At 39.2% G+C, this 12,976-nt stretch overlaps 1 protein-coding gene across 13 annotated transcripts in view; it reads right to left on the reverse strand.

Moving 5' to 3' along the window:
• TENM3 (teneurin transmembrane protein 3) overlaps nt 1-12,976 on the reverse strand; it is a 2,356,642-nt gene that overhangs the window by 7,447 nt on the left and 2,336,219 nt on the right. For all 13 annotated transcript variants that reach the window (XM_090036139.1, XM_090036135.1, XM_090036141.1 and 10 more), the window contains 3 exons: nt 6,504-6,800; nt 3,449-5,060; nt 871-1,001 (listed from right to left, as the gene is read on the reverse strand). In XM_090036139.1, coding sequence (XP_089892265.1) covers nt 871-1,001; nt 3,449-5,060; nt 6,504-6,800 — 2,040 coding nt within the window. The remainder of the gene's footprint in view (nt 1-870; nt 1,002-3,448; nt 5,061-6,503; nt 6,801-12,976) is intronic.

Consider the following 12,976-nt stretch of genomic DNA (forward strand, 5'->3'; position numbering starts at 1 on the left):
ACTACTTAAAATGCAATATAATCATTCTTGTATATCAGAGATCCCTTTATATATTGTTATGAAGGGATTACCCATGTTCTTGATTTCTTATCACTCTTGCTTTAACTGAGATTTCTGGGATGTTATTGGGCATTGCCTTTTGATTCTGAATGGTTGGATTTATAAATGCCATTTTCTTAAATTGCAGATTTAGTTTTTCAATTTTACATTCCATTTATTTTCTTTTATCACTTAAAACTGTAACAGGATTTCTGGTCTGCAGTTGATTTTTTTTCCCCAAGGAATTTCATAAGCACCTGGAGTTTTGGTTCTGTGTAATGTAATGGGTTTTACCTGGGGTAATTTCATTTTCAATATTTTATCTTTACATATAAAACATGGTTAATATTAAAGAGAAGTAAAATTGTACTGGTGCCTGGTATGCATAATTTATATCACCTGTTCTTCTGTTTATTTCACAGTCTATTTTTATTACAGCGTTCACTTTCTGCCTTCAGGCAGGGTGTTGGTATAAATCCAATCTCTAGAGTTTCTGCTAGGAAACTTACACATCTAAAAAGGGTTTCCGAGTTCTATTTATTATTTGTCCCTCTGTTCTTATATTACTGAAAACAAACTGGAGCCTGTTTAAAATCATATATAATTTAGCAAAGCTACAAGACGTAGTGTAAAATTACATCTGTAACATACTAAATCATTTGGAGATTTATAAAGCACAGGTTTGCCCTGCACGCCTTAAATAAAAAAACTGGCAAGCGAGAGCCTTGAGGATTATGTAGGTATGTGCAGGTCAATTAGAATAATTCCTTCTCCTAAATTCTAACTCCTTTTTTTCAATCTGTGTGATGGCGTACGGTTTTTATTTCTTACTGGTATATCATCCCATTGCTGACTCTTCACAAGTTCATAAGAAGGCTCTGTTAAATCAAATTTGGGAACAGGGAACCCAGGAATGGCGTTGTGCAGATGGAAGCCAAATGTCACCAGCCAGCTGTTAACATCTGCAAGAAAATTATATGAAAAAACAATGTCAGAATTTTTCTATATGTTACAAGTATATTTATATCCAAGAGTAACTTTTGGTATAACTGCATTTTTGGTAACATACCAGAATTCTTTAAAATTATTCTTTTCATGACTCTAGTGGCTGTTTTGTACTAGAGTGATTGTTTTTACTACAATTCTGCTCTCCCAGGTATTGTTAGAAGACTTCCAAGTAACCGTTCTTCTACTAAAAAGTAGTTGTGTGGCATTTTTCTCACTTCAAAGCACTGTGGATATTCATGTTTGTGTTTCAGTGACTCCCAGAATGAATATGGCAGGCCAAGTAGGAAGGGTCTTTTCCTAAATCACATTAGGATCTCACAGCCAGGCTGAGTTCTTTCTGTGCTCATGTTTCATTATCAGTAAAAAGAAAGTTCTCCAGGTGATATTCTATACTTTGTTATACCTGATCAGTCCTGCTGACTCCAAAGGAAGCCCACAGTGACACCTGGACACTCAGCTGTTTTCCATAGAAGGGTCTTATTAAACAATGTTTATTGATGCAAGGAAGAGCCCAGAATCCCAAGCTAATGAGAATAAAAGTTCATTTTAGACTCTGAATATTCACTGGAAGGTCTGTTCAGAAATAAGGTTCCACTTTCCAGTTATCAGAATAGAAGCATCTTTTAAGGGAGATGGGGAAAGAGAGGAAGCAAACCAAAGGGGGCGGGGGGGCAAAGGGAGGTTTTTTTGTTGTTTTTACTGTGGTTCCTTGTTGCTCTTGTGAAATAAGAACTATGGCTGTGTGATTTCAAGAACATTACCTGTGCATGTGAGGGATGGGCACACTGACTACTAAGAATCATCTTAGCCCTCCTTTTTAAATTTTTTTTAAAGGTAGTTTAAAGTGGAACCATGATTCTGGGCAATGCAAGGACATCTTGCTCTGGGGCTTGCGTTCTATCCAGTATTCTTCACAAATATTTAACAAAAGCAGACAAAGCACTGGCTATCAAAACCAACTCTTTCTGTTTAGGAAAACCCTGAATAGGTAAGGGGGAGAGCAGTATTTTTCAGAAAGTCAAAAAGGGCTTGAAAATCTTTACTTTAAAATAATGGTTTGGAGTGCTATCAGATAAATGAGGCCCTTCAAACTGCAGATCTAAAGCTGCCACCTGACACTGTCACACAATGACAGCCTCATCTCTAACACAGACCCAGGCTGTAATCTATGTATCAACGATGTTATAGAAAAATGAAAACTGCATTTCAGTTAATGTTTATGGCAACTGCATTGTTCTCACTGTTTTGAGGAATATGATTGCTACACCATTCCTTCTAGGCTGCACCGCTAGGACAGGATGGATTTAAGCCACTGACTCCTATCCAGCCTGTCAATGTCTATTAACTAACTAGTAGGTGACTGTTTTCAAAAGTAATTGGTATAAGCCCAATTGTTCCCAGATTTCCTTCTCTGAGGAAGAGTCTTGCCACTCATTACTAAATGGAGATGAGCTTCTCCTTTAGTCTGACACCATCTGAATGAAAAACCACAGATGACCTGAACAATTTCTGATCTTGAAACTCAGACACATCTGCAGGCAATATGATTTTTCAAGAGCTTATGTTGACACACAAATACTTTATTTCTCTTCATACAGATGGAAAACTGGAATACATCATTTAATCTAAGGTCCAGATCTACAAATCCACAATATACTCCACATAACCTCTCAACACACCTATTTTTTCATTGCTAAAAATTTTTCCTAGAGTGCAGTTATTCTGCTCAAAACTTCAACTGTCTTGGGTCAGTTGACCAGAGCACCTTAGGGGCCATTTCATGCTTAAGCTTGTTTGGTATGCACAATCTGGGTGTCCCCTGGTCTAAATCCCGAGAGGGTGAGGTAGTAAGCCAGCTCTCATAATGCTAAACATGCTGCTAGGCTGTGTTTTGTTCACGAGTCAAAGCTCTTTCATTCAAAACTACAAATGGAGGTGGTGGTGGCTATCTCTTCTTTTACAGTCTAGCAGGATGTTGGAGAGCTTGGTTTAAAGTCCTTCTCATCCTGAGGGGTTCAAACACAAATCTTCCACCGCTCAGGATAGCGCTCTTTCCACCAGACTCTTTCCATCTTCCTGCTAGGGCTATGCCACTGGCAACCAGGAATGTAACATTCACAGAGCCAGAAAGAGCGTGAAAGTCCTTCTTCTAGGATAGCTTATGTATTTTTGCATTAAACACTCATTGGGTAGAATACAGAAATACACTGGGGAGTAGGGACTTATATACTTCATGGGCAAATATTCCAAACTCTCAGCTATGACATAAAAGGTAGCCATACCAAATGTGTCTAAATTGAGGAGGGAGTTTTAAATTGTGAATGTCCATGCATATTATAAGTTATTAGGTAGGTACATTTGGAGCAAGTGAGAAATACTGCAATTTAAACAAACTATTTACCTGTGATGTAATCCTTCACATCGTGTATTTTACTGGCTGGATTGTTATTTCTAAACATGTACAGATTAAAGGGAGCTGGGTCCTTCCCAATCCTTTTCCAGATGTCAATGTCCGGTGTGGTCCAGCGGCCTGCCAGTATGTCATAATCTCTTTCTCCAAAGTGGACTAGCTTTGTCAGTGGGTCATACAAGCCTCCGTGGAATCCTATTACCAACTGGAAGTCCAGATTTGAGTCAAAATAAATCTCACCATAAGCAGTGTATTGAATTTGTTTAAGCATCAAACCATTGCTGCTAAAAACAGCTAGCGGTGTCCCAGTGTTATCTGAGGCAATATAAAATTCATCCCCACTACTAATTTCCATGGCAAAAAGGTGTCCTTGTAGGTCATAGTACAGAGAAGTGATCTCAGAACTTGAATGGTTATACACATGAGTTATCCTGGTTGGATAAGTAAGGTCTGCATAAAAGAACTGGAGGTGCTGTCCAAGGCTAGTTTTACTGGAAACTCGTCGTCCGAGTCCATCATAACGGTAAATCACTGTCCACCCACTGCCTTTGCTGTAAACTCTAGTTAGCAGGCCTTTGGAGCTGTATTCAAAGATTTCAGTACCCCTCTGACGCAGGAATCCATCCTCATCTAATCGGTACTGAACATCACCTAGTCGAGTTATTCTGTCTCGCAGGTCATAGCGAAGTGGTGTCAAACGTGCACTACTACTTGGGTTGAGCAAATGGAGGTTGCCATTCAAGTCGTAGTTGTATCGCCACATGATTTTTTCATTTAGATAAACTGTCTGGAGCTGACCATCTACATCATATTCATAAGCATATTTAGTGGTGTTGGCAAATGGCCCAATTTTAATTTCTCTCTTAGTCACTCGCCCCATGTTATCATACTGAATTGTAATCCAGTACATTAATGACCTAAATATTTCATATTGAATTTCCTTGATGCGGCCATGCGCATCAAAGTGTTTTGTGTAAGTCATTACAGCTGTAGAAATTATCTGGTTAATATCATAATATATTACTCCAAATTTCCCAAACTGCTCAACTTTACCAGAGATATCATCAAACTGGTAGAGATCAATAGGCAATGGGGTTTCATTGATGACACCTTGCATGCTAGTCACTCTGAAGCTGTTGTCATAGCTGTAGTCAAATCGGGCATTTACCATTCCATCTTCACTAAAACGGAAAATCTGCCTGTCAATCAGTGGGCCAATTTGCCTATATCTAATGGTGCAGATAAAACCATCGCTTTGGAGGTTTACTGTTTTCAGGACTCCTGCTGTCTCATCATAAGTAAAACTGACTCTGGTACTATCATAAAGAATTTCTGAGAGCTTGGTTTGTCTTCTGTATTTGAACAATACTCTCCGGCTTGTACCCAGGAAAGCAGTTTGAAGGAGCTGACCTTCTTCATTGTAGTCCATTATTACAGATGCATTACTTTCAGGGGGGTTATATATGTTCCGGTAATAGCCAATGGAGCGAATTGTCTGCATGGTATGACGAGCAACACTGGGCATGGTGACGGCAGAAAGTCGATCCAACAAATCATATTCGAAGATGTACTGCCGCTGGCTATGAAGCAGAAGGACCATTGACTGAAAATTAAGAACAGATTTTAACTGTGTGTCAAATCATTACACACACACACACGCACCCCATTTCTTAACAAAAATGTGACATTCCACTTGAGAAAATTATCTTCTTTTTAATTGAGTTATCCTTGACCTTACATGTTGTTAACGTTTCCCTGCCTAATTTACTTAGATGCTTAATTACAAGAGGTTCTGTAATTAGTGGCTCCAGATTCATAATGTGCTACTTGTTATGACTGCTTCACTCTTTAATCAAACACTCGGAGCCAAACAGCAGATTGTCAATGGATTTGGATAAGTCATGTTTAATTCGGGAAGAAGTGAAACTGTCTTAAATCCAATAACTCAAAAAGGAAACAACATATGGGAGAAACAATTTCTCCCCTATAATTAGTGATCATTTAACAGAATTTGACTAGACCAAAGATCTATGAATACTGTGTTCTTGTTCTGTCTGTGTTTGTAACAGGGGCAAAGTAATTGTTTGATTATTTACATCAAGTGGAAGTAGACAGAACTATTCTGACATTTTTCTGATAGATATTATGAATCATGAACCTTGATTCAATTATAGCCTTAATCACTGGTAAACAGTATTTGCTGAATAATAGATTCAGTAGACAAATCTGTAGGTTCTACAACTAAACTAAGGGTATGGACAAATGTACATTTTAGTTTCTTTAAAAGGGGAGAAAATGGAAGCCCTGCTTGGGAGTGCCCAGCAGCTATTATGATCTGTTATGACAACTCTATAGCAATCCAAATTAGCAAAATTGCCTTGACTTTGAACAGAAGTGGAGCAGGGGGAAAGCTGGAGTGGGTTTGCTGCATTTCTATCGCTACAAAATCATGTTGTGTTGTGACAGCTTTTGTTTGTATCCTTTGATGTCAACAGACTTGTTACAGCTGTCCTAAGAGTACTAAACTGGCTCTGCTCTTACATGTCAGGACATGAAATCTCACAATAGGGATTTTCAGATAAAGTATTGGGAAAGAACAATTATCTTTCTGCAATCCTAACACATGAAATAAAGATTAAAAAGTTCTCTATAACTGCTTTGATTTGATAGTAACAATATGGACAAAATATGAACAAACAGCTTTAACTACAATAATAAAAGAACTCTACTCTGTGGCATAAAATACAACATTGGAAAGCTTACACGCAAGTAATATTCAAACAACTTACATTATCAAGATCTAATACCTGTATGTTATTTTATGTATTAAAGCATCAGGGGGGAAGAGCTGCCATTTTAGCTGATTGCCTTAATTCTTTAAAAATATGCTGGTTTCTAGAAATTAACTAATGCTGGACAGTATGTCTACTACAAAACCATTCCCATGCAAATCCACACTGATACTTAAAAATGTGTTTCTGATGTTTGTTTTTCTTCCCTTGAATATGGGTAATATATGTTCCATAGCTTCCAATGTGTTCTTTACCTTTTCCAGATATGTGTAACTCCATGTTTTTCCATCAGCAAATACTCTAGATACAATCCTTCCCTGTCCATCATACTCTATTTTTTCACTAGTGGTCCCTCGCTGAATGCTGCCAATTTGACCTGTAGATGAATAGGTAACATTGACAGCCATCAGCTTGCTGCTTGGCAGCCAGAGCGTTGGATGCCCTGATGTGTCGTAGGCAATCCTCAGCAGAAATTTACGGTGATCATCGTAGATCTTTTCTGTCTTTGTGGTTCGATCAAAGTCGACTGAAAGGAGGTTTCTGCCATTAACCTTTTATAAAACAAATAAAATGACAAAATAAATCATGTTGTTCAAATACGAGCCACCTATTACTTCCTCAAAGTACCAGCTATTGTTTAAACACCATTTATGATGATTGATTCTCTTTGTCAGTAAATTAATTTAGCAACTTCTTGGTGTAAGTGCAAGGCATTAGATTAACTGCTATTTTAAAAGGTTTCATTAAGTAGAGAGATGGCTTGGAATTTGTTCAAGATCTTTTCAATTAAATTCCTTGATGTTTAGTCAACTGTTAACAAAATACTAAAAGATAATAGAAATGTTTTTTTTCAGCATAACTGGTACCATTTATAAGGGACAAATGACTGCTAAGCAGTACAAAAAGAATGTTAAGATGTGGCAAATTACTGGTAAAGCATAATATAAAATTTTTGGTTGGACAACTGTATTTTCTTGAATACACAACAAGGTATGTCATCATCCCCCACCCCCCCATTGGCACTGGGGAAAAAAGCCCCTTGTCTAAGTACCAGTGCACTAAGTGTATGGATACTATATGCACATTGTTACATCCATCTTTAATTTCAAGTTTATTGTTTTCAAATTTGCTTCTTACTTCTTTGTGCTCAGGGAGCGAAAGGTCTGGTGGTAAGGAGAGGGGGAAGCGGCTGCCAGAGGAAAAAGATGGGGGGGAGCCAGGGAACAAAGAAGCTACTTGGCCCCCTCACCCTCAGATTTCTTTTCTTTGCTGTAGTAATTGGAGGGGGACAAATTCAAAGCAAACCTCCAATAATTAAATTCTATATCTGCACAATTTATAAGAAATTTATAAATTTTCCATATATAGAATCTAATTATTGTGGGGTTGTCTTATAATCAAGGTCATCTTCTTTTTGAGTAAATAACGTAAATGCTGGCACTTCAAGTAAGCAAAGAACTCAACCCAAATTTTTCCAAGTAAGTACTGTCAAAACTAAATGGTAAAAGGTAAGGTTTACAGACTAGGTGTTTATATATAAAGAACACAGGAGTTTCCATAATGGATTAGTATCTATTTAATCCACTCTTTTATCTGGGTCTCTAGTAAAGATGCCAGAAACTCAGAGCAGATAATTACAAAACACAGACTTATACATAGAAGATTATTTATAATCTATGGACCAATTAGAAGTTGGGTTATGACTTGAACCATGACGTTGAATTGTTTATATTTTAAAACATATCCATTTCAATGTATGCACAGATGTTTCCATTTTATATATAAATAAAAATCCTTTGAGACCAATGATGGCCAGTGGCAATTAATTCTGTATGTGAATTATGCAAGAGGCCAGGATTTTTGTGGGTGATATCTTTTATCAGCCCAATGGCATAGTTGGGAGGGACATAAACAAGCTTTCAGGTACAAAGTACCTGTTTTACACATTGGATGCAAACATGTAGTAGGTTTTTCAGTTTTAAATGTATTACTGCTCAGTTTCATTGAATTAGTCCTTGTTCTTGCATTGTGAAAGAGGGAAACAAATGCCTGTTCCACTCTCTGCACCATACAAGCTTCACTAGCATATCCCCTCTTAATGTCTGCTCCCCACATTATACTTCCCTGTTCTTTTAAAAGTTTTTCCAGGCCTTTAATTTTTGTTGATCACCTCTGAATCTCCCTTAATATCTACTATCTTCTTTGAGTATGTCAAATAAGTGTGAAACATTGATCACCAAGATAGTTTTTTAGCACTGGAAACTGACAGTCAATGGGAAGAGGGAGCTGGGTCCTGGGTACATGGATAAGATGGTGGCTTGTGCTACGTGTTGCTTAAATTCCCTTTCTAGGTAACAGAAGGCAAATAATACAGAGGTAAATGAAATCATGCATATTAGAGGGGAGAGGCGAAGACAAATTATCCAATGCTATTTGGAAAAGACCAAAAAATATTTTCATGTTGACCAGAAAAAAACTACAGGGATATATTAACATTTCTCAAAAGTGCATATCCCAAAACATATCTACTGTCAACTCTGAAGCTGCACCTTGCAGCTGCTGAGTTTCTAAAAGAGCAGTATATATTAGATTATTTATTATTAGGTTAGAGCAGTGATGGGCAAAATACAACCTGCAGGCTGGATCTGGCCAGCCAAGGGTTATTATCTGACCCGCAGCATGTCCCTTGACCCCACCCAATCCAGATGTAGGGGGAACCTGAGCCATAACACATGCTGCTGATCCCACTGCCCCAAGGGGCATGTTGGGACATAGGCGGCAAGGCAGTCGATCTGGGCTTTCTGGCATGGTAGCAGTTTGCTCCTCTTGTCTGCTGCTACCAGTCTTCCCTGCATCCACTGCCAGGGGCACTGGATAGTGTGGGTGGGGTCTCCATGGAGACTGGCCCAGAACCTCATGGGCACGACAACACTCAGTTGGATGGATGGGATGGGGCTGTGGGCAGGGAGCAGCGTCTGGGCATGGGCTGGGCAGATGGAGCCAGGACCAGGTTAATGGGGCAGTGACAGCATGTGACCAGGGCCCATAACAGAACTGCAATCTGCTCCCTGCTTATTATCCCTGCCTGTGAAACCAGCACCCATCACAGAGACATGCGGGGAGTAGACTGCAGCTCTATTCCAGGCCCAGTCCCGCACTGTCACTGCCCCGTGATCGTGGCCCTGGCCCTGCCCCTGCACCTGCCCACCCAACCTGCTCCTGAACCCTGTTCCCCATCCCATCCACCTGGCTCAGCACACTCTGCCCACAAGGGTCCCAGGCCAGTCTCCATTGAGACCCTCCCTGCCTACTCCATCCAGCGTGCTCGGCAGTAGGTGTGAGGCATGGCTTGGGACTGGATGGAACCAATTGTCCCAGTTCGACCACTGCCACACTGCATCAGTATCCTCCCCCAGGCCATGTCAGCACCTCCTGCCCTCTGCCACACCAGGCTAGGTCAGTGCCCCCGCTTCCCTGGGCCAGGTCAGGTCAGCAATGCACTGCCCTGCTCCAGCCCACAACAGCTCACAGCTTACAGAAAATCCTTAAGTGGCCCTACAGCCCAAATAATTGCCCACTCTTAGGATGGAGGGCATTTAGAAGCTGATACTAGGTCACATAGAAGTTTGGAAAAACATATTCTTTAACAAATTTGTTCTGCTTACGTATAGCATGTATGTCTGTATTTTTGTTGACTTGTTCTCTTTCATATGCTTCAGAACAAAGAGCTTGTTTTTACATAAATTACCTTATATAAGGAACAAAAATGTAACAGATGTAGAATTGATATTTTATATATTTGATAAGCCATCAAATGGTCTTGAAATATACTTTGATAAATAAATGCTCTGAGATTGAGTCTAAAACTGGTTTAAACCTAAATATGGCACACTCCCATCTGCTCCCTTTACATTGTTTGAGTTTCTCTCTCTCTCTAATTTTCAGGTAGTTTTTCTTACTCCTTTTTCCTACCTTTTCAGATGGCGTTATTTGCCTGAATTACTTTTCTTTGGCTGCTGTTCCTTGCCTTTTGCTATTTAGCCTCACCTTCCATCAATCCCTGCCTGTCTCTGTCTGTTTTATTTCTAGTTCTCTTCCACTTTTTCTCTCTCATTCCTTTGCTTACAATTAAGCTTTCGGCTTTTCTTTTAGTTCCTGATTAACATTCCTCCTTTGAGGCTGAAGAAAGAATAGGCAAAGCTGGCTGTTTCTGGACCCCAAGGGGAAAAGGAAGGTTTTAAATTTAAGGCACTAGACTGGCATTTAGGAGATCTGGACTGATGCTGGATCTTCCTAGAATCAAGCGTTATCTGTTTCAGTTCCTTATCTGTAAAATGGGGATAAAAATATTCCTCCCTTTTTTTTTTTTTAACCTTTGTCTATCATTTTGAGACCTTCAGGGAAAAGAATAACTTCAACCAAGTCTATGTGACAAACTTTTGCTGTCATAACTATGTTGCTCAAATGTGTGATTTGTGATCAACACACCTATGCTGTCAGAAGCTTGTTCTGTAGATGTAGGCTGTGCTTTTGCTGGTATAGCTTATTTTGCTAGGTGCCAGAATAAGCACCGTTAGCAAACACACTGCATCTGCACTAGGAAAGCATTGCCAGTATATGATGGTACAGGTATAACAGCAAAAGGCTCCCAGAGTAGATCTGGCTAATGTGGTTTTACAGTGCCAGCACAGCAGGACCTCAGCTGAAGCTTCTAAGCACTACTGTGATATAAACAGTGAGGACAAGTTCTTAAAAGAGTAAACTCTTTTTCTTATCAAACAGAAGTTCTAGGATGTTGCTGGTCTACTGTATTCCAGCAGGTCTGGGTCTAGTCTGCTTGAACTCCTATATTTCTTGCCAACAGCCTCTTGAGAATACCTGACATGGGAAAAAAGTATGACTCAAGTGGATTAAAGGTAGCGCTGAACTGCACTACCTTAAAAGGACCTTCAATAAGCACTGTATTTGTCCTTTGGAGTGCCCAGGTCTCCAGGGAGCATGCTCATCTGTTAAGACATACTGTACTTTTTGGATGTACCGTTTCCTCCAAAATCAGGCCCCCAAAATTAAGATGCATGTACTAAGTGGGGAAGCTGATTATTCTGCCCAGGATAGAAGCATTCTGCTTTTAATCTTGCTTCAGAGTGCAGCAGCTGTTGCATTACTATTCCAGCAGCTGACAGAATCAATTGACTTAATCAGAGGAATCATAGAAAATGAAAGTTGGAAGAAACCTCAGGAGGTCATCTAATCCAATCCCTGTGCAAAACAGGACCATCCCCAACTATATTACCCCAGCCAAGGTTTTGCCTAGCTGGGTCTTAAAAAACAGCTTGAAAACAATGGCTTATTGTTGTTCACTCCAATAGTGTTAACCTTTTTTAGGTAATCAGGTGTTCATCTAATGTGTCTTTTTATTGGTCTTAATGTTCCATTAATCAAGCTAATCTTCAGGCAATTTTGCTGTCTGCTAGCTGCTCCTGGTCTCTCTCCTATTTCACAGCCATTGAGACTCTCTAGCACTTTTCAAAATCATAGATCTACACATGGAAATGAGTCTTTAGCAGCAGCTAGGGTTTGAGTTTTAGTTAAGCAGGAAAGGGAATGAAAGCTCTGTGCAGCCATAACTTTGAAAAAATCTTTTTTCTTCATTCTGCCTTTCAAAACCAAGGTTTCTATCTTATATTCCAAGGCATGTTGTATGCAAGAAATATGGTAAAAGTTGTTATCATTTTGGCCTGACAGCTTCATTTGGCCATTTTGGGACCCCTTGGTGATATAGCAGAGAAAAATCTTAGCATTTGAAAACCTTGGGATCACCCTTCTGACTGGCGTCAGTAGGGTTAGTGTAAGAGGGCTCTTTGTGCCCCTCATCTAACTTTTGTGTATGGACCAGAACCATTTCTGGTCAATGGACAGCACCAGAGCAATGGGTATATTAACAAAAAAAAAACCCCAAAAGAGAAATAAGAGCAAGTTGAAGGTAAGAGGAGTGGTATTCAGAAAGAAAGGATGATTAACTATTGTTAAAGGGCTCCAGGTAAGCCTCTGTCTAAATTTGCTCCAAAAAGATACAGGGATGATTCTTTCTAAACATATAATACTTTGAACAACATCTACAATAAAAACAAAAGAAATATTTCACTAATCCATTAATATGTATCTGGGTATAAATGCTATGTCAAATATTGCAAATTAGCAAATACTTCACTTTTTTGGGGTGGTGGGCATAACCATTGCCAAGGAATGCATCCTGTAACATTACCTACCTCAGATATAGCATAATGAAGGTGTAGACTACAGAGCACACATATTAGCAATACATTTATCATTCTTCTTTACTTGAGGAACCATCACAGATTTATTTAGATGAAGTGAGTATAGTTCCAATACAAATGTTAAGATGGTCTTGTTCCAACCCCATCTGCAGTGTTTAATTTCAGTTATCTTTGCTAAATGGATGTCAAAAGTGGTTTGCCTGCTAGATTTATTTTCCCCATGACATAATGAGGAACAGAAAACCTAACAAGGTGGTAAAGACTTATATTAGGAGCACATTTTGTATGCTACAAAATTTAACCCTCTCTACAAAAAAAGCATGATTATTACAGCCGTCATAAATTTTTCAAAAGAATAAGAATCCTAGGATTGCACTAAGATTATGGCAGGAATGGTTTGTGGAAATCTTAAATCTGCAGAGATTCAAGATGACAAAAAGGGGAGATGG

The sequence above is a fragment of the Crocodylus siamensis genome, chromosome 2, assembly GCF_052110815.1.
Source record: "Crocodylus siamensis isolate JL-2025a chromosome 2, ASM5211081v1, whole genome shotgun sequence".
Classification (NCBI taxonomy): Eukaryota; Metazoa; Chordata; order Crocodylia; family Crocodylidae; genus Crocodylus; species Crocodylus siamensis.